Below are 24,150 nucleotides of genomic sequence, written 5' to 3'. Positions count from 1 at the left end.
TATTTTCAGCTCCAGGAGGACCTGGTGTCCTCTTCTGGCCTCCCAGGGTATTGTACTAGGATGCACAGCACTCACTTAGACAAACACATACAGATGCATAATTAAAAATAAAATTAATTTAAAAAATCTTTCCACAGCCCCAGCACACCCAGTGTTGGTACTGCTCACTTAGCTAGAGATGCATACCGTTACCCAGCTGAGTTTCTAGAACTTTCCAAGATAAGTCGTCATTCACTGCTGGTTATCTCCTTGGTTACAGACCAATTGACTATCCTTGACTTAAAATGAACTCTTCCTTTAAGAAAATACATATGGCCTGTTCCACAAAAGAACCACTAAGCTCCCAAGCCTGTCTCAGGGGTAGGGAGATGGCTTAGTGTTAGATAAGAGTGCTGGGTGGCCAAGGTTGAGGATCTGAGTTCAAATTCTCAGCATCCATGTAAGCTGGATGTGGGGGGATGGAGACAGAGAGACTGCGGGAGACCTGGAGGAGAGTGACAGAGCGTGACACCTGATACTCTCCCCCTCCTCTGTGTGAGTATGTGGGCACCTGCACACTCACATGCTCAAAACATCCACACTTACACACACATCTCTGTCTGTAGGACACACCCATGAAGGGGACACCACACATGTAACAGGTGCACAAGGCTGAGTCAGTAAAGCTGACCATAGTTTAGCCCTATGTCCCCATAAATGAGTCAGGCTGGACTAAAGATTATCTTCATCAGAAGGCGTGCTGTTTAAGGTTTCCTGTGGGAACCCCTCTGTAAAAACACAAACAACCTGTCTCTCTGAGTTCCTAGCTCCAGTTTAACAGATAAACTACACTTATTGTTGCGGTTTCTCATGTATTCAAAGTTCTTTTCAGAGCACGGAATTCTCACACCTGAATGAACAATAACAGACCATACAACCAGCAACCGTGACACTGCCGGCCAGCTGCTTCTGGAACGTTCCTCTTACTTTCTGTAACTGGCTCCTGTTTACTTTGGACCTCCCCCAAACTCCCACCAGGCTGTCCATCCCACTCCAACAACGCACAACAGAAGACACAAATAGAATCCAAATTTCTGATGAGACCAGAAGACTCCAGTCTGGTCACCTAGGGCAGCACAGCTGGTGTTTACTTCCTCACTGTTTCTCCATTTCACCATCTATCATTTCTGCAAGTACAAGGTCCCCTGAAGAAGATTCTTCCCTGAGATGGTGGTCCAGGGTGCTGCTATAACTTCAAGGCATTTGAGTCTCCCATTGTGCCTCTCAAAATTCCATTTAAAGGAATTAAAGGTGCATCCAGTCCCCACTTCTGTGCCCAGTTTTCACTGAAACTTGATGAGAATGTAAACATGGATGGAGCTCAGCACTTTACCTAGTCAGACTGGAAAAGGCCTTCACATACCAACCACCAACAGGACTCCCGTTTCCTATTCAGAAATATTGCGCGGCCTTCATAGGCAGGCCCGGTCCAGCAGGCCAGAGGGAAGACTTAATGCCAGTACTCACTGCTCTTAGGTAGACACTCGGGTTAATAACAGACCTCAGGCCAAGGTGCAGGGAAATGATTCTATAGAGTCTAACACATACTAACCTCTAGTTGCTGACAGACACAAGCTGTCTCCCAACCCCAGCTGCGCTCTCTCGGGGTCTTCGTAATGCTTTGCTTTCTATTTTCTGCAACCACATTATGATAGAACTGGCAGCCACTGAATTTACCATCTGCTACGCTGAAAGGCTGAAAGGGTGGGAGGGGTTACACACGCAGCAAATGCAGCTTACTGATTCCACACCAGGACTGATCGAAATACGAAGGGTACACTCGTTTACCAAGCAAGACTGCAAACATCCATTTACAGCATCATCTCAAGAGAAGGCGGAGACACCCTGCAACCTTTCTGCTGGTCTACCAACACAGAGACATTACAGTGAACACAGGCTCTGCAGCAGGGTTGCATCTCTGTGCCACAGAGACGCCCCATCCATCCTACCCTCTCCTCCGCCCTGCTCATGCAGCTGTCCCATCTGTAAAGACTGTCTCTTTTTGTGTTGAGAATTGCTCATGAAAACTTTGTAATAGCAACAGATGTTCTTTGGACGACATCACTTCATCAGGAAGCTCAACAATTCTCTGTAGCTCAAGGCTGGAGCTGAACCCAGCGGCCTGAGTGCTGGCCGCTCCAAGCAAACCAAATAATGTTACAGTGAGTCTGCAGAGGCCATTCTGACTCTTTAGAAAGCGGTAGATTGACTGGAAGTTGGTTCTGGTGGTTTTGAAAGCCCTTTGTAGGAGAAGGCCAGGCTGCTTTCCAGATCTCATTGTTAAGGCTCGTCTCGGCCTGCGAAAGCTCACCTGGCGTGTGACACCACATCAGGATCTGAGAACACGTGTCGGCTGGGCTGCTGCCGAACGTCCTTCCAGCATGAACTAGTTAGTGTCTTCCCTGCTTGCTCTCCACCTACCTATCAGCCAACGCTGTCGACATAACTGTCTCTTTATCCAGGTTCAGTAGAAGCTCTGGACCGATGTAGACAAGATTTATAATCAGCTGTGTGTGATTTATGTAATAAAAACCTCAACATTCCAAATTGTGTCTGATTTCCACTAATATCTTATCATCTGGGCACACACATGCAACAGAACTGTCAACTAGTAGAAAGGACAGTTTGGAACCCATACACCATCTCCACGCACCTTCAGGATAGAAGACAACAGACGAGTAGGCAAACACCTTACAGCTGATTGAAGTGGAATTCTGAGCCATTACCTCCTGGAATAATTGGATGTCTCTGTGCACCGAACAAATCTACCTCTAGTGCCAAGCACTGTGCTCAACATTGACAGGGGCATGGTGGGGAACATCCTAGATTCTGTAGTTTCACAAAACTTAGGATCCACCAACAAAAAACAATAATGAAAGGAGCAGGGTGTAAGTACCCAAAACATGTGGTACAAGACAAGAAGATTGTAGACTTATAAAGACAGAGCTCGGGCAGTTATACTGCCTGAAAGTAGGTTTAGCCCCACACCATCTCTTTTAGAAGTTCATTCCTCTTATATCCTGTAGCCAGAAGTTTCTCCGGTCCCGCCCCACAGCAATATCCCAGTCACACTATTTTAAAATGGAAACTTACAGCATCAGAAAGAACTAGACATCAGTGCCTGTTTTAGAATCTTCGGTGGGGTAGTGAGAGGACCGCCAAATCTATTGTTCCATCTAGGTGAGTCTGGCTTCTCTGGCCTCTGCTTTCTGGATCTGTACAGGCTTATCCTTCAGTACATTCAGTCATTCCCACTACATGGAATTCCTTTTGCTCCATTTCTCTTTTGGAGTTCTTCTTTCTTCCAATTCAAAGTTCTTTCCCTCCAATTTTCACAGGCGATAAAGAAGGAGTGGCCTCCCCCACCCAAGCTGTCGCACGACACTCTCCAAAGTCTAGGTATTGTGTGTGTGATGGAAACACATGTCATCAGAACTGAGACCCTCGCTCTTTGTTTCTGGATAGATTGCTGTTAATGAGAGACTCATTTTCACTTTCAAACTGCTAAGTAATTACTTTTTCTCTGGCACAACCACTTGCCACTCCATCTCAAAGAAGCCGCATGTATGTGGATGTATTATGCATGAACAGTTAGCATAATGGATGCAGATCTTGCTCTGTAGAGTGGCTTCTTTATTGATTTTTTTTTTGAAAAAATAATATACTTGGGACCTTCACCTCTGAATATTACACGAGAGGATGAAATTGTAACAATAGATAACCGAGCCAAGATGCAAACACTATCATATATCTTGCTTCTTGAAACAAGTCTTGGAAGTGTCTGCCTCGTTCTCTTCCATTCATTGTTCCTGGCAGGCTGACAGAACTGCCTGATGCACTGTGACAGTAGCTCACCCAAACGACTTCTAATCAGCCACTCAAACATTTATGCATTTCAAAATTCAATCTCTGAACATAATATTAAACATAAATACTATCTAATGGTAGACATTCTTCTATTATACAGATCTCCTTCTCTCTACACAAAGTGCACACACACACACACCACCAACCCCCTGAGAAATGTGCCATTCCATTCAAAGCTCAATGAGGCTCCCGACCCCACATAGGAAAGGGAAAAAAAAACCAAAAACCCTAATCGGTTATGACAAAGATTTCAAGCAAGTTACAAGAGAAGGTCCTTTGACTGAAGCGAGATGGCTAACATTTGAATATGGTGAGGGAGACACACTAAAGAAGCACATTTGTTCAGTTGACTCTAAAACACACACTCATCTATTTTTGCACACCCCAAATATAGATTTAGAAGAATTTGTTAACACCAGTGTGATAGGTTCTCTGCTTTTTTTTCACATACTGCTTGCTTATGATACCGTTTGGAAAATGGGCAAAAATAATGGAAAGAAGAGTCCATTTCATAGTCCCCACTTACCCTCATGCTTAAAGAACCAGAAGACACACATAAACAATCTCAAGGTTTTTGTTTTACCAAAACCCACAGCATGTGCTTCTTTCCTATTTAATGTTGAGATAATAATAAATTCTCTTGATCAATGTGACAAGCACAGAGGAATACACAGATGGTTTATTCAAAAAACAACTCTACTTGTAAGAGAGCTAGAAGAGACTTAAACGACATTTAAATCCATTATTAAAAGAGACTAAAAGTTTGCACATGGGAAAAAGCATGGGTCATGTCATTTTGTCTTTTCTCATCCCACCAAACTATAGAGACTCACACAACAATGGCAATATCACAGCTATCTGTCAACTGGTCTATGTCCCCTCATTAGTGATTTTACTAAAAGGTAAAACTTCCATTTATTTTCCTTATGGTGACCAGAAGGCATTCAGCCAAAGGTTTTTCCTTCAATTACTTTCCTTACAAGCTCAAACAAATTCTGATTCCATCTTTAAAGACTTCTTAAAAAAAAAAAAAAAAAAAAAAAAAGAACCACAAAACGGTCAACATCCATTGTTGGGTGGGGAAAGGGATACAAAGGAAAAAAATCAGTTAAAACATTAGTCCAGAGCTGCGGAGATGGCTCAGCAGGTTAGAGCAATTGCCTCCTAGCCTGATGACCTGAGCTAGATCCCTGGGTCCAAATGGTAGAAGGAGAGCCCTGGCTGACTCCAGAAAGTTCTCATCTGACCTCTGCGTATGTGCTATGGTATGCATACTCATATATCATATACATATATCAAGTAAATTAATATAGGCAGCAACAACAACCATTGGTCTACCCCTCAATCTTTTATTCCCCTTCCTTGAGTGCATGGTGCCAGAATTTATGTGTATACATACATATGTGAATTTATCTAATAAAGGACTAATTATAAGTTTTTCAGTACAAACTAATTGATGGTATAATCATGACCCAGAAAAAGTACTGGGTCTAATAATTTGCTGTGGAAAATTCATACATTAACATTAAAAAATGGCTAGAGAGATGTCCAGTCAGGAAAGAGCTTGCTGTCCAAATATGAGGACCTGAGTTTTACTCTCAGAACCCAGGTTTAAAAACAAAAGAAACCCCCGGGTATGGTGGCACACATCTGTGACTCCAGAGCTGAAGAGGTGGAGCCTAGTGGATCCCGGGGCTTGCAGGCCAGCTAGCCCAGCCTGCTTGGTGCAGTTCTAAGCCAGTGAGAGAACACGTCTCAAACGAAAAATGGATAATACCGGAGGAATGATACCTGAGGTTGTCCTCTGACCTCCTCAAACATGCAAATGTCTACTTGCAGGTACACACACATACACACACACACACACACACACACACACACACACACACACACACACTTATTAAAATAAAGCTAGAGTCTTTGTGGGGAGAGTCAATATACCCCCTTAAGTTTACCTGTTGGTAAAAGAGTAGTATGGAGGTCATAAGATCCAGGTTTAAATTCAGAATCTGTCACTAACTACCTGTAGGTTCTCAGGAAACTCATTGTATCTCAAGTCCTTATGTGTGCTTGTGTAAAATGAAGCTAAGACAGTCTGAACCATTTTGTCATGGAGATAAGAGGGCACAGATGTCTCATAGTAGTCTGTAAATAAAGTGGCTTTGAGCACCTGCCTCCTCTGCAGAACCTACATCCACAGGGACATGGCAGCAGCCACCAGAAGGTCTTATCCAGAGGAACCAGATCTGCTGTCTCTCCATTGAGACAACAAGGCCTGCCAGCAAGGATAAATAAACTTGCAGACACACAGTCGGGAGTAATACCTTGCCATTTTTCCCCCTTCCTCTATTTTGCCAAATTTCCTTACATTGAACTAACTATGACAAAAAGGAATTCTTCCAATGACTATCCACAATGGATTTAATTTAACTCTAGGCTGGGACCCCACAGAGGAAAGATGGCTGCGTGTATTTGTTGATGTAGACCGGATAAAGCTCATGCAGCCAGGCACAAGAAAGTGCTTTCCCAGAAAAAACAGTGTCTTCCATTTACTGCCTCCGGAACTAAAGCTGCTTTTACTCATTCTATGTCGTATAAAAGGCTTTTATTATATGCTTCTCTCCTTTGTAACACCCCCCACTTTGGGGAAAAATCTGCAGTAATAAGCAAGCCAGTCTTTTAATAGAAGGTAAACAGAGTGGGGTAGACTTAAAACCACTCACTCTTCTTTGTTTTTCTCAACACACAGCATTCCATATTGCTTTCATTTCTTTTCTTCTCACTTCTGTTAATAGTTACTTTTAAAGAATTAGGACAGAAACGGGTCAATAATGCCTACAGACGCTGCAAATGCGTCAGGCCATCCTCTGCTCAGAGAAGAAGTAAACAGTGTACTGGGCCGAGGTCATTCCCAGTCCTTCTTTCAACCAACCTATAATCCCACGTGCACCACAGACGGTTCACTGCAAACCGCACTGAAGAAAGTGGCTCTGAGTTAAACAGTGATGGTCACACCAACAGGGAGAGCAGGGTTTACAGAACCACTCGTTTTTAGGGCACTTCGAGGTCTACAGATAATCACAGATGAAGAAACAGAAAAGAGAAAACAAAGCAAAGCACACAGTCTCTTTCCTCTTGTGTTGCAGGGTTTTCCTTCTCTTCCTTTCTTGGCCACATGAAGACATTCCAGCTTCTATCCCTCCTCCCATCTTACTTAAACATGCTTTTCATCTATTCTTATTCTGGGTGTATGTCATGTGTGTGTATGATGTGTGTGTACAACACAGGTATGTCTACATGCATGCTTTGGGAATCAGTCCTTACTTTCTACCATGGACAGCGATCAAACTCAGTGTTTTAACCTGCTGAGCCATCGTGCCTGCTCATCTTACATGTTTAGACAAGGTCAAACTGTCCTCCTGCATGAACCCCTCCAATGTTAGCCCAGCAGCAGATGCTTGGCTCTTCCCCTCCCTGTTAGCCCAAATGCAGATGCAACGCAGACTCCATCAGCCTCTTCCTGGAGCTGGAGTCTGAGCAAAGGGCGGAACACTGTCTTCTCTGAGCATTCCCCAGGAAATTCACTTTAAAATTGTGAGATGCCAGACACCAGGGTCTAAGCACACCCTCTTGACTACTTCACATCCCTGGGACTTCTGTGTTTGGGGGAGTTAGGGCAACAGAACTGAAAATCTTCTTTCCAAACTATTCTCCATGGCCTTCTTGCCTTATATATGTATAAGATACATGTATCAGCTCCCTTTTTGAATGGAATTTTAAAAATCATCTACCATTCCCCTGGTAACCTGAGAGAGGAAAGGAAATGCGATCTCAGAGAACAGCAAAGATGAATTTATAAAGGCACAAAGGAGGGGCCGGAGAGACAGTGCAGTGTTTGAAGGCAGTCACTGCTCTTACAGAGGACCCCAGTTCAGTTCCCAGCACTCACACTGGGTGCCTTACAACCACTAGGAACTCCTCTGCTGGCCTCTTCTGGCACCTGCACTCACATGCACATATCCACATATAGACACACCCATGCACACACTCAAGATAAAATAAGCAAGAGAGCCTTAAAGACTAGGTTTAAAATAATGATCTAACAAGCAAATATAACTGTATCTGAGCTAAAGCACCTGCCACTGCCACCACCAGTCAAACTATGCCTAGGTGGCTGGCAAATCTAATGATTGAAAAAGTCTGATATGATTCTTAGGAGCTCAATAAATTAAGTACAAATATGCTGCAGATTTTGTAACTAGTTAACTGCCTACTAAGTCTTGTTATAACCCTTGTTCTGAAATTAGAAAGATGAGACATCATAATCTCATTTTTATTAAAACAACCTCAGGCTGCTTTATTTATTTTCTGACATTTTAAAAAATATTTTGCCTATCTTATTTGATAAAAGCACTTTTTTATTGATTGTAAGTAAGAAAAACCCATATTTACATTTTAAATTTATATATAACTTTCATTTATATTTTAAAACAAATCCATAGTCCGTGTTCTTCTATCCTATTTTATGTTTCCTATTTAGTTTCTCCATTTTTCTATTTTTCCCCTAGGTCGACAGGAGGGAAAAATACGCATGTACATACAAGCACGTGCATGTGTGCCCATGCACACAAACATTCATAAATCTCTGTTTGCTTTTTGATATGGGGTCTCAGTCTGTAGCCCAGACTAGCCTCAAACTCGTGGTAATCCTCCTGCCTTAGCCTCCCAAGTGCTAGGATTACAGTCTTAAAGCTCTCATACATAGAAAACACTCCTAAATCTTAAGAAAACATTTGTAGAGATAAAAAGGACAGAGATTACAAAAATAAACAGAATTCATTTATTTCATAGTTCAAAACAAAACTTCCAGATCAAAATATTCACCCTACTTCCCCTGTACTCACACTGGGTGTTTTTCAACTTCTGGTTTATCATTCACACAAAAAAATGCATACAAACGGTATATAGGGATAGCTGGGTAAATAGCAATGCCTAGCTCCCTCCAGGACCCGACAAGCCTGGGTCCTACAAGCAAATGTCTCCAGCCTTTGAGTCCATCACCAGCGTCCCAAGTCTGACTATTAGGGGAAAAGTACAATTCTTGAGGACTTGTGTGGCTTGGCCCGGTGCCTTGCTACACATTAGCTGCGTACTTAATCTCCCAGGGCTGTGCCTACTGTGGCATGCGTGCTATTCTTTACCATCTGGAGCCTGGAGTTGATATTAGCTTGAACTACACATGCAAGAGAAAAGAAAAGAGAAACAGAAAAAAAACCTCTCTCATTCACACTTAACTGAAATTGGTGGCTGAACAATGCATTATGCTGCCCAGGCGTTCACGCTTGTAAGAAAAGGGAGGGGTACAGTACGAACCTTCTCCTTTGTTTTCTGGTTCTCTGCTCGAAGGTCTTCATATTCGCCTATTGCTAAAAGAAAAAAAAAAGCGACATTACAACTCAAAAGTTCACTGTGGGAAGACCTGTGAACTCAGCTGACCCCCAGTAACTCTTCACAACGTTCAGCAGAGTGGAGAGACCACCAAAGGGCTTTTGCTTTCCAGGCTCTGAGCCCACCACACTGAATTTCAGAGTCATCAGGAAGACCCACAGGCCAGAAGTGACATCTGAAAAGGCCTCCTCTGTGATCTCAGTACTTGCCTTGTGTACTGCTCTGCCTCCCAACACTAATCCACCTGGGTGCTAAAATCAGAGGTTTACTTAGAAATTAAAGTAGGCTTGAACACTCAACACAGTATCATTTGTCTACTTTATTCAGAGCTGAAGGTTTATGGGATGGACATTGGACTGAGAATACCTGTTTCCCGACAAGACACGGCCAGAAACCGCAACCATCACTTCACTGAGGTGGGAATGCAGATTCCCAGACACGTGGGGAAGTGCTCATGAAGTAACCTGACCCCATCCCCATGTTCATATTTCAGTAAAACACCATTTTTAGGCCTCCTCAGAGTTGAGCCTATGAAGTTTGGGACAGTGGCCTAAGATAATAACGAGGCAGAGCCTCTTAGACCAGCCTAGTTAGTTCACCAGCCACTGAACAAGCCTGTCACTGAGAGCTAGGTTATCACCAGGCTGCATGTTCGCCCTTGTAAAACTTTTAACTGGGATTTATCTTCTAGAGTAGCTCCGTTTTCTTTAAAAAGGGTTCCTGTTCCTATTAATAATCTAAAGACAGGAATAAAAGCCTGGGGCCAATAACTTCAATGGCATCCCAGATGCGCACCAGGCAGGGTGACTGAGGCAGGAGGATCAACCCTGGCCTCAACAACCCTGTCTCAACCTTCCCTCCCTAAAAAGAACATCCATATTACCTGGTCATCAGCTCCAGCAATGCATGCTTACCACAAGGGCAGAGAATGCCCCAGAAACAAGCCCTTCACATGGTAAAGGGACAAGCAGCGACCGAAGGGCTGGGGACTGACGGCAGTGCTAGAACCGCCAAGTAAGCACTACAGTACCAACTTAGAGAAGGCGCACACCTGCCAAAGTCTTCAAGCATTAGACCACTCATAAAGCAGTTCTGAACACACACATAAAGACAGAGCACTTCAGAAAACATTTACGTTTTCAACAGGAAAGAGTAGACAGGAAAGAGTAGATGATATACAAAATGAAGCCCTCTGCACCCGGGCTCCTCATCAACGCTCATCACACACATTCAAACAATGGGGTATGAACCAAACTGCCCTAGGATCTAGAAAATCATTGATATGTGCCCCCTTGAACAGAAACAAACAAAAACCAAGAAAGAGATTTCTAAATATGCATTGATGCTAATAGGTAGTAGACTATGGTCATGGCCCCAAATACCATTATTCTACCTAATACAGCTTCAAAACATAAAGATAAAAAACATTTTATTGACAGACTTTGACTTAAACCAGTTAGCATTTAAATACACCTGCAGGGCTAAGCAGATGGCTCTGCTTGCCACACAAATGTGAAGAATTCAGCTCGATTCCCCAGAACCTATATAAGATGGGCACAGCAGCACACATCTCTAATCCCAGCATTCCTATGGAGAGATGGGAGGTGGAGATAGGAGAATCCTTGGTAGCTTGAGGGACAGCTAGCCTGGCACATGCAGTGGTAAATAACAAAAAAGAGCCCCTATCCCAAACAAGGTAGACTGTGGGGACTGACCCCCAAGGTTGTTCTTTGACTACCATGTATGCCTGTATCCACACACATATATATCAGACTCACACACAATTTTTTCTTACTTAAAAAATTTTAAAGTATCTATAGATGAAATTTAAAAATCAAAATTGGGCCAGTGAGATGGCCCATAGGGTAAAAGTACTTGCCACCAAGCCTGATAACCTGAGTTCAATTTCCAGTATCCACATGGTGAAAGGAGAGAACCAACTCCCAAGTTGTCCTCTGACTTCCACATGCGCCCTATGGCATGTGCGTGTGTGTGCGCGCGCGCGCGCACGCACACACACACACGCACACACACACACACACACACATCAAAATTGATTTAACACTGAATTATTAGTGACCTACTTTACTGACATACATATAAACAGTAATGGCTTATAAAACTATAATCTCGTATTGACATTAAGAAATAAGATTTTTTTTTCTATTTACAAGATCAAATAATGGCTTGGAAAGCTTTTCTAAAATACTCACACCACGCTTCCATTAAACTGCCAATAGACTCAGACAAAACACGGTAAACTCCTAATTGCTGGCTCTTTGTTAAAAGCATTAATTAAGAACCCTTCACCTATAATATTTTAATAGAAACCACAGAAAAGATGCTTTCTTATAACTATGTGCAACTGTAACATAAAACAAAAAGCAAGTACTTAAGTAAGGGAAAATACAGGAAGAGTACAATGACCTTGGTCACAGTCGGGGATAGCAGGGGGATGAGTAGCAAAAGGAATGAAAAATGTTTATTTCTTTGAAGTTAAAAAACAAAGCTCACTCCCAAAACAACATTCATGCACACACACAAATGCATACATATGAATATGTATCATCCTAATTAAGGTATATTGCTGTCATCATCAATGAAATGGCCTCTATCACTAAGGTACTTCATTTTTTAAAAATTATGTGTATGTGTGCCTGTGCAGTCTCCTGCAGAGGCCAGAAGGGGGCACTGGATCACCTAAAGCAAGAGTTGGGGGTAGTTGGGAGCCACCTGATGTGGGTGCTGGAAACCAAACTCAGGTCCTCTGTAACACAGCAGCAAGGGCTCTTCACCTCAAAGCCATCTCTCCAGCCCCCTCAGCTACTTCTTTTATGGCATGTTAAGAGGCTTTACAGAAAGCATTCTTTCACTGCTTCAGAACTGGCTAGCAGTTTGAAACATTTAAGGTAAGTGTGCACAGCTCAAGTTTGGCAAGAGCTATCCTTTGAAGCAATGCCTCACACAAATGTGACAGGAAAGACACAGCTCAGAAAGACTTCACACCTCAGTTTACCAGCTTTATGTATGTCACCATGTCAGACAGAACAGTAATTAGATGAGCACATGTTGGCTAGGAGTCCCTGAGCAAGCCAGTTCATCTCACTGAGCCTCAGCTTCCTGGTATGGATTTGGTAGTCCTATCCTGGGGAGTAAATGAGTTAACATATGCTGGTAGTGTTCAGTGTCAGCCATGGTAATTACTACCAAAACTGCAAAGCTTGCCAGATCCTGAGTGAATAACAAAAGAATGTCCTAGGTTTCAAGGTTACGTTTATCCCTCCCTTCCTCTGCCCCCCAACAGGAGACTACTATCTCCACCAAGCAGGAGTGGGGAAGCAAGCTAACACATTAAAAGCCATTTGTCACAACGAATCCTGGCAAGGGCGTGGAAGCATGCCTGAGAACCAGACTTTTCAATCCTAGAAGCACACTCGAGCCAGCTGGAGAGCTTGGCAATCACGGGCCCTGGACCCCTCTCCACAGTGGGTACCTCTTCCACCCCAGGGTGATTTACTGAGTCCAGGGTAGAGTTTGGTCATCTCTTCTGCTTTGTTTTTAAAGAAGTGAGTGTGAGGAACAACCGCTTAACAGTATGAAATAGACGAAAAGAGAGGATGTTGGAGGAAACAAGGAGACTATCAGGCAGAGCACGTGTCTCAAGAATCCCGCTGGTTTTCCATTTCTAAACCCCTAGTGCTGAAGGAAGCATCTGCAGCAGGCTTTCTCTCTGGGCCACCAGCCAGTTCCCAAGTAAAGACACAGAGACTTATTATTAATTATGAATATTTGGCCTGTAGCTTATGCTTGTCGCACTAGCTCTTATAACTTAATTTAGCTGTTTCTATTCATCTACGTTTTGCCTCAGGGCTTTTTTACTTTTCTTTCATTCTATATGTCCTGCTTCATCTATGTCTGTCTGTCTGGCCCCAGGTGGCCTGGCCGGCTTCCCTTTTCTCTCTGCCCTCCAGCCCCGCCTATCCCTCCTCTGCCTAGCTATTGGCCGTTCAACTTTTTATGAGACTAATCAGGTGCCTTAGGCAGGCAAGGTGAAACAGCAACACATCTTTACATAGTTAAACAAATACAGCAAAAACAAACGCTACATATCTTTACATAGTTAAACAATTATTCTGCAACACAAACAAATGTAACACATCTTTACTTGGTTAAACAAATATTCTATTCCACAACAGCCCTTTTCTTCCCAGGCCACAAACTACAACACAGCCAGCCCAGGAAGCAATGAGGTAGATAGACACAGCTGTCTCAGAAACATGACAACTCAACTTCCTAACTATAAACTGCCCACACCCCCCTGGAGAAGGTCAACAGCCATCACAGTCACCCAGACCTGCCTGTTTTAGCCCTCCAAACCTAGCAAACCTCTGGGTGCCAGCCAGGCCACTCGCCCTACCCCTCTAGCATCATCCCCAGATCAACACTTTGAACAATGCTTTCCAGAGCTTCTGGAAATATTTTCTGCTCTACCCATGAGGTCTCCCCCAACTTCTCCCTTTGCAATGAAATTTAACTGTCATTTCTTCTAGGAAGCTCTTCTTGTATGTCTTGAGCAAAATCAGCACTTACATCATAATATGCTACCAGAGCACCCTACTCATATAGAGGCTGAGCACCCTGAGATACCAAAGTCTGAGGTGTGAAAGGCTCCAAACTTGAAAACATTTTGAAGGCACAGTTCCAGATTTTGGAGCATTTGGGACTTCACATTTTCAAATCAGGAACAATAAAATAATAAATTCTATACAAATATTCCCAAATCCAAAAAGGTCCAAGATGTGAAACAAGTATTATACTCTGCTTAAATCCCTGTGCATAACATTGTAAGTTATTTGCACACATATCTGTCTGCTTGCCTTTTCTCCCCACTCAATTGAATGAGCTCTGCCTGTGTCATCAGAATACCAAATACAGAGTCTACACCTATGCCAAATGAATGAACGAAAAGGCTCATACAAACATATGATACAAAATAATCAAGCCAAATATTAACATCTCCATTTTAGAAATGAAGATATGGATGCATAGAGATGTCACACCTGCAGTAGGAAGTGGAGGTAGACCGTGTCTACTGATTCCCAGAGTCACTCACGGCAACTGATATTGGTTGGTAAGAGTCAGTGTGTAGCCTGACAGCACACTAGATGGGAAATAGTCCTTTAGGGTAAAGACTATGTCTTTATCTACCCAGATGTCTGCATCTAGGACAGTGCCTGACTTAAAGTAAGCATTGACTGAGGAGGAAGAATGAATCTGCATTCACTTGAGCATATCCTCAATAGTCAAGCATTCTCCTCACTAGGCACTGTCTATCTATCACACCATATGCTACATCAAGATACAATAAAAAGGAAGTCTTAAATAACAAACAAATGTATCCAGAAAGAAAAGCACAGCAACACTGTATCCTGACATTTCCTAATGCAGATTTGTATCCATGACTGAGTCTGCCTGTCAGAATCAGGGAGCCTTGAAACCTTGCTAATGGGAGATGATGGCTACAGTCATAAAGGCGCTGTTCAATTAGGACAGGCTCCCCTTCTGCTCATGTCCCAGTGGATCCTCCACTTAGAGCCAGAGTTGAGAGGGAAGCCATTTATACCTCACTTGTTAATTAAATCATTATAAAAGCCAGGGGTGGGGGGACCTCTGGGAAAGCTGATAAAAAAATAAAAAACAAAGGTGACAGATTTCCTGTCAGGAAAGGAATTATGGCAGGCCTGAGCTTCAACAACACTGGGTGGAACACATGTCAGTGCTAATAAAGAATAATGTTGAAGAACTCTCAACAGACCATGTGAATGGCTTCAAATTAAACAACAGGAAGGAAGGAAACTAAGTATCTTTACAGTCAATGTATCTATTACACATATACATATATTAATGTATACTACATATATGTATGTCTGATTTCTAGCATATAGGCTTGTACATCATACAATCTCCATAACAACAACAAAAATCAAATAAATGGTACAGCAACAATCCTCTTAGATCCACCAGAGAATTGAGGTCACAGGGCAAGCCCCACCCCTGCCACTGGAGACACAGGGCAGCACAGAGGCATACAACTCATGGCAGTGAGTGCCTGGAAGAAAGCCCTGCTGGAGGACTAGAACCCAGACAGGAAAATCTAGGCTTGATTTGTACAGATTTGAGTTTAAAATGTCCTAGCGGTGGGGAATTGGAAGGATAGGTTGGTAGGGAAAAGATTTTTTGTTTCATATCCTAGAACCCTAAGAGGTTCCTGCTACTTCCTTTTGATGTAGTTGTTCTACAAATGATGCTCAGAGAACTCTGTTCCTGACTTCTATTTTGGACGCAGGGTCTCTCACTACGTAGTCCTAGCTGACCTGGAACTTACTACATGGACCAGGCTGCCCTCAGACTCACAAATATCCACCTGTCTCTGACTCCCTGTCCTATGATTAAAGGCATGGCCACCATGCCCAGCTTGCCACTCTGTTCTTAAGGCCTGATCTCAAGAGAAACTGCTTTACCAGAGCCTAACACCTTGGAGGAGGGAGGTACAGAGAATTCGTGAGATCACAGCCCCAGGGCAGGTTCACTAACTCACTATCCCAGGACTATGATGTAATCACAGGACACAGAGACATCCAAACCTTACCAACACAAATGTTTACAGATTTATTCATAATTGATGAAATTTAGGATCACCCAAGATGTTCTTCAATAAGTGGATGAATAAACAAACTGTGGTACATCCATACAATGGAATATTATTCAGTGAGTGATGTGAGCTATCAGGCCACAAAAAGACCTACCTAGTGCTAAATGAAAACAGTCAATATGAATGCCCACATGCACGGCATGAGTCCAACTACAATGTTCTGGAAAGAGCAATAAAGGGATCTGTGGTCATCAGCAGTTTGAGAAAGGAGCAGTGAGTGGCTAGAGTGTATGGAGATCCTGGAGCAGGGAAACTATTCTGTGTGGCATCTGTAATGGTGGGTCCACACCTACTGCTTAGACTCTACAAAAGTCCAGTACAGAGAGTGAACCCTGGGCCAGCAAGAGGAACTTGTTGGTAAAGGAGCTTGCCACAAGTCTGGTGACATGAGTTTGAGGCCCAGAACCCAGGTAAAGGTGAAAATAGAGAACCAAATCCACCAAGTTGTTCTCTGACCTCACCATGAACTCCATGGCACATGCACACCCACACTTCATACATATACATACATACATACATACATACACACACACACACACACACACACACACACACCTGCACACATACACCTGCTTCTGCACACCTGCAGCTACACATACACACCTGCACAATATACCTACACACCTGCATAAACACACACACCTACACCTGCATACCTGTAGGTACACACATACACACACCCACACATGTACATCTACACACCTGCAGCTACACACACACACACACACATACATATACACACACACACACACCCCTACACATGCACACTTACAGGCACATACACACAAAAAAACTTAAATATGTTAAAAAAAAAAAAACTGGGAAGACAGCACAGCCAGCAGGGGATTCTCTCTAGGATCACCATGAACACTCAGATCCCAAAATGTTCCTTATGGTTGGTTGTTGTCTGTTGGGCTTGGAATTCCAGCATTTGAGAGGCAGAGGCAGGAAGACCACTGCAAATGTGAGGTCATCCTGTCTTCATACTGAGTAGTGGGCCAGCTTGGACTATAGAGTAAGACCCTGTTTCTAAAAAGGAAGGAAGGGAGGAGAAAGGGAAACACAAAATGATTGGCTATCTACCTGTAACCAGCAATTACCATCCTGTAACCTTTTGTCATCTCTAGATTACTTAGAGTGTCCAATTCAATGTGAATTCTATATAATTATAGTTGTTATATCACATTATTTGAGACAAATTATAAGAACTTTTTATCAAGTATTTTCTTTTTAAAATTTTATATATTTTTTTATGTGCAGGGATGTTTTGCTTGCACACATGTCTGTGTACCACATGTGTGCCTGGTGCCCACAGAGGCCAGAGGAGAGCCTCAGATGTTTTCAATCTGAAGTTGATTGAATCTATACAGTGAGATCCATTGACATTATGGGCAGGGGCTCCAGAATGTGAAGAGTTCCTGTATGTCCCCTAATGCATTTTGCATTAGTATGGAACATTTGTTGACTTCTGGGCCCTACTCATACACCCTGATAACCCAAATTCCACATTTTATTCAGACTTCCTAGTTTTATCTATGTTTGTGGAAGCATTTTTCTTTGGGCTGCCAGCTCACAAAAAACAACATGGAGACTTATTATTAATTATGAAAGCTCAACCTATAGCTTAGGTTTGTCCCATTAGCTCTTATAAATTAAATGAACCCATTTATGTTAATCTATGTTTTGCCTCGTGGCTTTTTACCTGTCTTCCACCTTGTACCTCTTGTTTCCTCTCTATGTCCTCTGGCATTTCTCTCATGCCTGGATTCATCTCCCCCTCTTCTCTTTCTGCCCAGAAGTCCCGCCTAACCTCTTCCTGCCTAGCTATTGGCCATTCAGCTCTTTATTAAACCAGTCAGAAGGCGCCTTGGCAAAAACACATCTTCACAGTGTGCAAAAAGATTACTCCACAACATACGTCCTTTTTCCAGTACCTACAATGAGATTTCACGTTCCATTCAAATGTCTCATATCCTTAGGTGCTTCTTCGCCTTGATCCCCACTTTCATGACTTTGACAAAATCTTCTTGTTGTATTAAAGCATTTTTTTTTTTTTAATTTGGGGGTAGGTTGTTTGGTTCGCGGTTTTTTGTTTTTTGTTTTTTTTCCAAGTGAGATGGGAGAGACAAGGCCTCAAGTAGCCCAGGCTAGTCTCAAACTCACTGTATAGCAGAGAATGACTCCTGACTCCGAACTTGTGATGCTCCTGTGACACTACCACGCCTGGACTGTCCTGTCCCTTTGCTGAGACCTTGACAGCTTAAAGGAGTGAATCTACCTCACCCAGATTTTTTTCTGATGTTTTCCTTAAAACATGAGACTTTGCCAGGCGGTGGTGGCGCACGCCTTTAATCCCAGCACTCAGGAGGCAGAGGCAAGCGGATCTCTGTGAGTTCGAGGCCAGCCTGGTCTACAGAGCAAGATCCAAGACAGGCACCAAAACTACACAGAGAAACCCTGTCATGAGGGAAAAAAAAAAAAAAAAAAGAGTACATGAGAGGTCAAGATTTTTAAGAGAAAATCAGAGATAAAATGTCCATTTCATCACATCCCACACACATTATTTCATCACACACATTATTTTGTGTTGTGTTTGTTTTTAATTGCTCTAACCTTGGGCAGTAGACAATTCTTCAGTCGGCTTCTATGTCTCTTGTTGCCAACATGTGAGAATATTAGTTTGAACACTTCCTTAGTTTGGGGAACCACAGGATGTCCCAGGCTCAGCTTGCATATTTGGGTATCTTGATCATAAAATCAGCCATTTCCCTTTGGAACACTATTTCTTTTTTGGAGGGCATCATTAGCACCCATGTTCTGAGTGATAAATATGCTTGAATATATATAACATAAACAGACATATTTCTATATGAAACAATCTATGTCTACACTAAGCTAATACAAGTTCATATAGACGACTTTAACTCTAGTCCATTACTGAAAGCATGATTTTGAATAGGAAAAGGAAAACCTTGGTCCTCCCAAGGTCATGGTATAAAACTTCTCTTTAGAGTGATAGTAAAACATAGATTGAGAAACAATGGGTTAGAAGAAAGAGAACATTGTATGTTTCATTTTTATTTTATGTTAATATTTTAAAAACAAAAGGAAGATCCAGTTCCCTGGGAGTAGTATTAATAGAGATGGGAGCTCCGAGCACCCGGCCTGGCTCCAGCCCATGGAGGCCCATCTCCTGGAGGACCTAGACACTATCTCCATAGTACTGCCCACCGACCTTGGACGTAAACTACAATTTTAAAAACCAGCTGGTGACTCGGAAACAGGCCATTCCTGGACCACACTTAGAAAAACAGTGCTGAAAAACCACATTTGTACATGAAGCCACGGCATTTCAGATTGTCTTCTACTGAGTGGCTTTGGATGGACTGCCCAGGGCTGGCATCTCAGCTTCACGTACTAATACGGCCATGCAACACTCTAGGCCCTTTCAGTCACAACAATGCCACACTGTTTTCTCCCCAGAAGCTAAAGGACTCCTGGAAAAAGCACCCATGAGTCACTAGCTTAGCTCTAGAAAGAAGCTGAATCTTAAGAATCAGCTTTGTGTTAACCAACCATAAGTACTGGAATGTGGTGATACATGCCCATAATCTGAGTACTTGGGAAGTGGAGGCAGAAGAATCAGGAGTTTAAGGTCATCATCTGCTCTACAGACTTCCAGGGACCATGTCTCAAAAAATAAAAATCTTACCCTAGAATATTTGTTTTAAGTAGCATTTGCCCAAGAATGGCCATCACTTTTGGTTTTCATTGTCATTGTTTGGTCTTTTCTGAGAATACCCTTATTAGGTAGTTCAGTGGTGGAATACTTGCCCAACATATATAAGGGTTTGGGTCCCATCCTTAGCACTGGGAAGCATGAAAGCGGGGAGAGAAAGAGGGAAGAAAGGGAGAAAGGCACACCCGTATTTTGGAATGACAACCACTCTTCCACACTTCACCAGGTTCCAAACGGCACTGCCATGCCATGTTGACCAGCCTAATAGTTATCTTCAATGGTGGTGGCCCATTCTGCTTTGGACAGCAATAGTAATCCATGGTTTTTGTGGAGGATGTCATTCAAGCTGCTACCTAACCAAAAGGCCATATAAGTCAATCAGACACTCTTACTGGATTTTATACTGTCTCTAGACACAGAATCATCACCAGCAGGGACCAGGCCTTATTCACTGGTCTCTGATGCACACCCAGTGCCTGGCTATGAATATTCAGTGTGTGCGTGTTGAATGAATCACACAGAAAGCCGTGTACCTTCAACAAATGCTGAACTAAGTCTATCATTTACCAAAAGAATTCTACAGAGAAAGAAAATTGTATGATGTTTTGTAAGGGAAATGTCCACTTTGATAGCTGGGAAATATGCATCGGAAATAGTATCCTAAGTTGCCATTTCTCCATGCATTAACGATGTCAATCAGCCCAATAAAATAAAGCCCATGGGGGAAAAAAGACAAAAGGAGAATTACCTCATTACCTCAGCATCTGCTTGAACATTAAAAAAAAAAAAATCACACACTGGCTAATTTTTTTTAAGGGACATAATATAACTTTCTAGAAAGACATAATATACCTAATTATACCATTCAGTAGACGGGAACATACAATGTTGTGAAGTAATTCAGAAGTGGGTGTGCTTTATAAGACACGGAGCTTGGGGAATGGTACATATAAATTAGAGATTGTTCATATTATGACAGACGCAGTCATTGCACTTCACAACTTTCGTCAAGCACAACCTTGTTCTCAGCACTGAAGGCTTCCCATGAGAGATTATTGTCAGCTCTGCAGTACACACAGCAGCCTCCTTCCTGAACCTCTCCCAGGCAATAGGTTCAAGTTTTAGACTTAAAACTCATTAAAGGGGGAACCACACGAGGAGACAAAAACGGCCAATAACCATGGGAAGACTCAAACTTCACTAATAAGAGGGCAATGTACATTTTAAAGGAGGCATTTTGCCAGTTCCAATGGCAGAAATCCAGAAACTGGTCAGGCTGTCCAACTGATAACGATGACTGTCAGCCAGTGTTACCCAGTATATGGTGACGAGGGCACTGCTGGGGACACAAACTAGTACAACTATTGACAGAGGGATGCTTCTGCACTGAATGATGTAATTTCATAACACGCATACCATCAAATCCAACAACCCCATTTCTGAGAACCTATCGTAGAAAAAATAACAGTCTATTTATTTACATGCCTCTTGGATTAATGACTGTCTGCTGGACAAGAAACTTTCTAAGAGCCAGGGTAGACGGATTCACTATCTATAGCCACTTGTTCTAGAACTTGGGCCCCATATGTAAGTAACCGGTAGTTGTTAAAGAAACAAAAGTATGTGTTTACTCAGCATTAAACAAGGAAAATAGAGCAACCAATCAAAAATGTTCTTCTTGTTCATATTAAGTGGGGAAATTAAAATTATGACTCACCATGGCAACAGCCCACCATCAACATAAAAAAGTGACCATAGTACTGGTGTACCCAAAGCCCTGGTGGCCATGTTTACGCCTCAAATCCCTGGCTTCCCAGTTAATTCCACAGGTCAAACAGCCATTAAATACTCTTAAGGAAGTCTTTATCACAGTCTGTCCGACAAACACATTCTGGTTTCAAGATATGAAGATCTCACCATAGGCTGAACAATCCTAACACCCATATGACAAGTCTCAGTGTCAGAGAGAGAGAGAGAGAGAGAGGTCTCAAGAAACACAAAACTAGGTTCTATTACTTCTGGCTCAAGTCCTCCATCAGGAAAATCAGCCTTTAGAAATACCAAGGCCATGGATTTGTTTTTTAATATAACAGGACAACACAACAGAATGAGCTGGAAACCTGGGAATCCTCCCTTCTTCAAACATCAGTCCAGCAAAGGGCCAGAGAAGGTGTTTGTAAGTGTCGGCATCCTTAAGTGTACTCTGAGAATTACAAACAGAGTAAGAGGAAATAATATTTTAATTTGTTTTATAATCATTTGCAAACTGAGCATCCATCAAAAGATTTGGTATTGACTAATACTGAAAGTTCCATAAGTCTAGAATAATGAACCAAAAGTCTTAGTGTTGTGAGACACAGAAAAGTGTTATTCAAAATAAATACTCTTGAAATCCAGTTCTCCATTTAAAAAAACAAACAAACAAACAAACAAAAAAAACCACGAGAGATTCCAAATAAGGCAATCTGTCCATCTACTGGAGTCACAGGTGCTGTGTGGGTTGACTTGGGGCTAATTGTGGACAAGAGGAAAGAGAAAGCAATTAACACCCATTCAGGGTTTCTAGATGCTAGATAGAAGAGTGCTACATCCATTTCAGCGAGGTTAGGTAACTCCCCCGAGGTGACACAGTACAGTGCTGTGGAGACCTTTTTGCCCAGAGTGTGGACACTATGGATCTGAAAAGCAGCAGCTCAAGTCCTTCATAGGACCTCCAAACCATCTGGTTTAGCCAGTTTTTAGTCACATGCTCAAGGAAGAGAAGACACCAACCTCACAGAGCTGGTGAGCTGCTGAGCCAAGGTAAGGGAAAGGACCAGACTAGTTGACCACTAAGCAGGGCCCTTCCAGCGTCAGCAAATCCCTCAACGAAGAGCATGCCCTGCACACTTTTACTTCCTAAGCCTATGTGGTTCCCCTTTCTTGACCCATATTTTCAAACCACCCTTTGAGCGGGATAATTAACCGATTTTTTTTTTAAAGTGTGTCAGGTTAACTGGCTCTAGGATCTGTCTGGCTTTGTTCACCAATGTGTTCATGACAATCATCAGCTACCAAGCAGTAGAGAAACGCCTGCAATACGGCCTGGCTTTCTGGCACCCAACACCAGCCCCGCTCCCTCAGAAAGCCCCACACAGGCAGGGTGTCGAATCACTGACTAATAAATTGCTAAAAATGGGAAGTGATGAGAACACATCGGTGGCCTAAAAAAAATCCCAGCTGGGTAAAGAAAAAGGAACTACACCGAACCCCCAAAGAAAAGCTGGGAAAGCTGCAGGCCCAGAAATGCTAAAGTGTGCAAGGGTGCGGCCTCAGCTGAGCTGCCACCCAGCGCCCAGCGATCCTGCCCTGCTCGCTTCTCCCGTGTGGACTGGGGTGCGAGCCGTGACCCTGTGCACTCCCGATGCGTGTCCCTTCCCCTCGGTCTCTCGATCCCCAGTCCCACTGCGGGGAAACGCTCCAGCTCCTCCGCCCAGGGCTCTGCATGGCGCGTGGAGCTCAGCGAGCGCTTCACCGCGGGTGAGCTGCGGGGTGACTGCGTCGGCCTCACGATCCCCGGGCCCTGGCTTGGCACCTGCGGCAGCGCTCCGAGGTGTCCTGCCCGAGGCCGCGGCTCCCGCACCTGCGCCCGCGGGCCCGCCTACCTTGCTCCTTCAAGCTGGTGATGAGCTGCAGCTGCTTCTCCTCGTCCGAGCTGTTCATTTTGGCGGGTGGGGCTGGGGATAAAAGGCAAGGAGGGAGAGGCGAGGGAGACACGGGGGAGGGGGAGCAGAAAGCAAGACGCCGGTGGCGTGGCGTGCGGCTTCACTACCCGGAAGTTGGGATCGCTCCCGCTCCTCCTGCTCCTCCTCCTCCTGCTCCTGGCGCGCAGCACGCGGTGAGATCATCCCGCGCACCTACTCGCGGGCCGCTGCTGCTCCACCTGCGGCGGGCGGGCCTGGGGGCTGGGCCCGGGAGGGGCGTGGGCCGAGAAAGCGGGTCAGGTGTCGCGGCCCCAGGGCGCCTGCGATCCTCCCAGGGGTGTGTGTGCGTCCCTGCTGTGTGGCCTCCGCTACGCACTGCTTCCCACCCCGACGCGCGCGCGGTGGAGACCCGCCCCGGGTTCGCCACCCTAGAGCGGGACAGCAGATCTGAGCGGGACCTGACTGACCCCAGACGCCCAGGCTCCTGCCCCAGCTCCTGCCCCAGCTCCCTGTGTTCTACACCCAGCGCCTTGAGGCCAGCTTGCCCAGGAGGTGCATGTTGCCGGCTGTCTGGCTAATTGAGTCACTTCACAGTCCTGGGGGGAGGGCGTGGCAGTCTGGTCATAGTTCCTCCGTGGGTTTCCATCCATCCTACCAAAGTG

General features: G+C 43.8%; 1 protein-coding gene across 1 annotated transcript in view; it reads right to left on the bottom strand.

Moving 5' to 3' along the window:
- Positions 1 to 23,658, bottom strand: part of Shtn1 (shootin 1) — a 104,312-nt gene extending 80,654 nt beyond the window's left edge. The window contains 2 exon segments of the mRNA XM_059255852.1: positions 9,280 to 9,332; positions 23,450 to 23,658. Coding sequence (XP_059111835.1) covers positions 9,280 to 9,332; positions 23,450 to 23,507 — 111 coding nt within the window. The 5' untranslated portion in view covers positions 23,508 to 23,658.
- Positions 23,659 to 24,150: the final 492 nt, after the last annotated feature.

Source organism: Peromyscus eremicus, chromosome 1, assembly GCF_949786415.1.
Source record: "Peromyscus eremicus chromosome 1, PerEre_H2_v1, whole genome shotgun sequence".
Taxonomy (NCBI): Eukaryota; Metazoa; Chordata; class Mammalia; order Rodentia; family Cricetidae; genus Peromyscus; species Peromyscus eremicus.
Note: the sequence above shows the minus strand (reverse complement) of the source record. Positions and strands in the feature narration are given on the sequence as shown.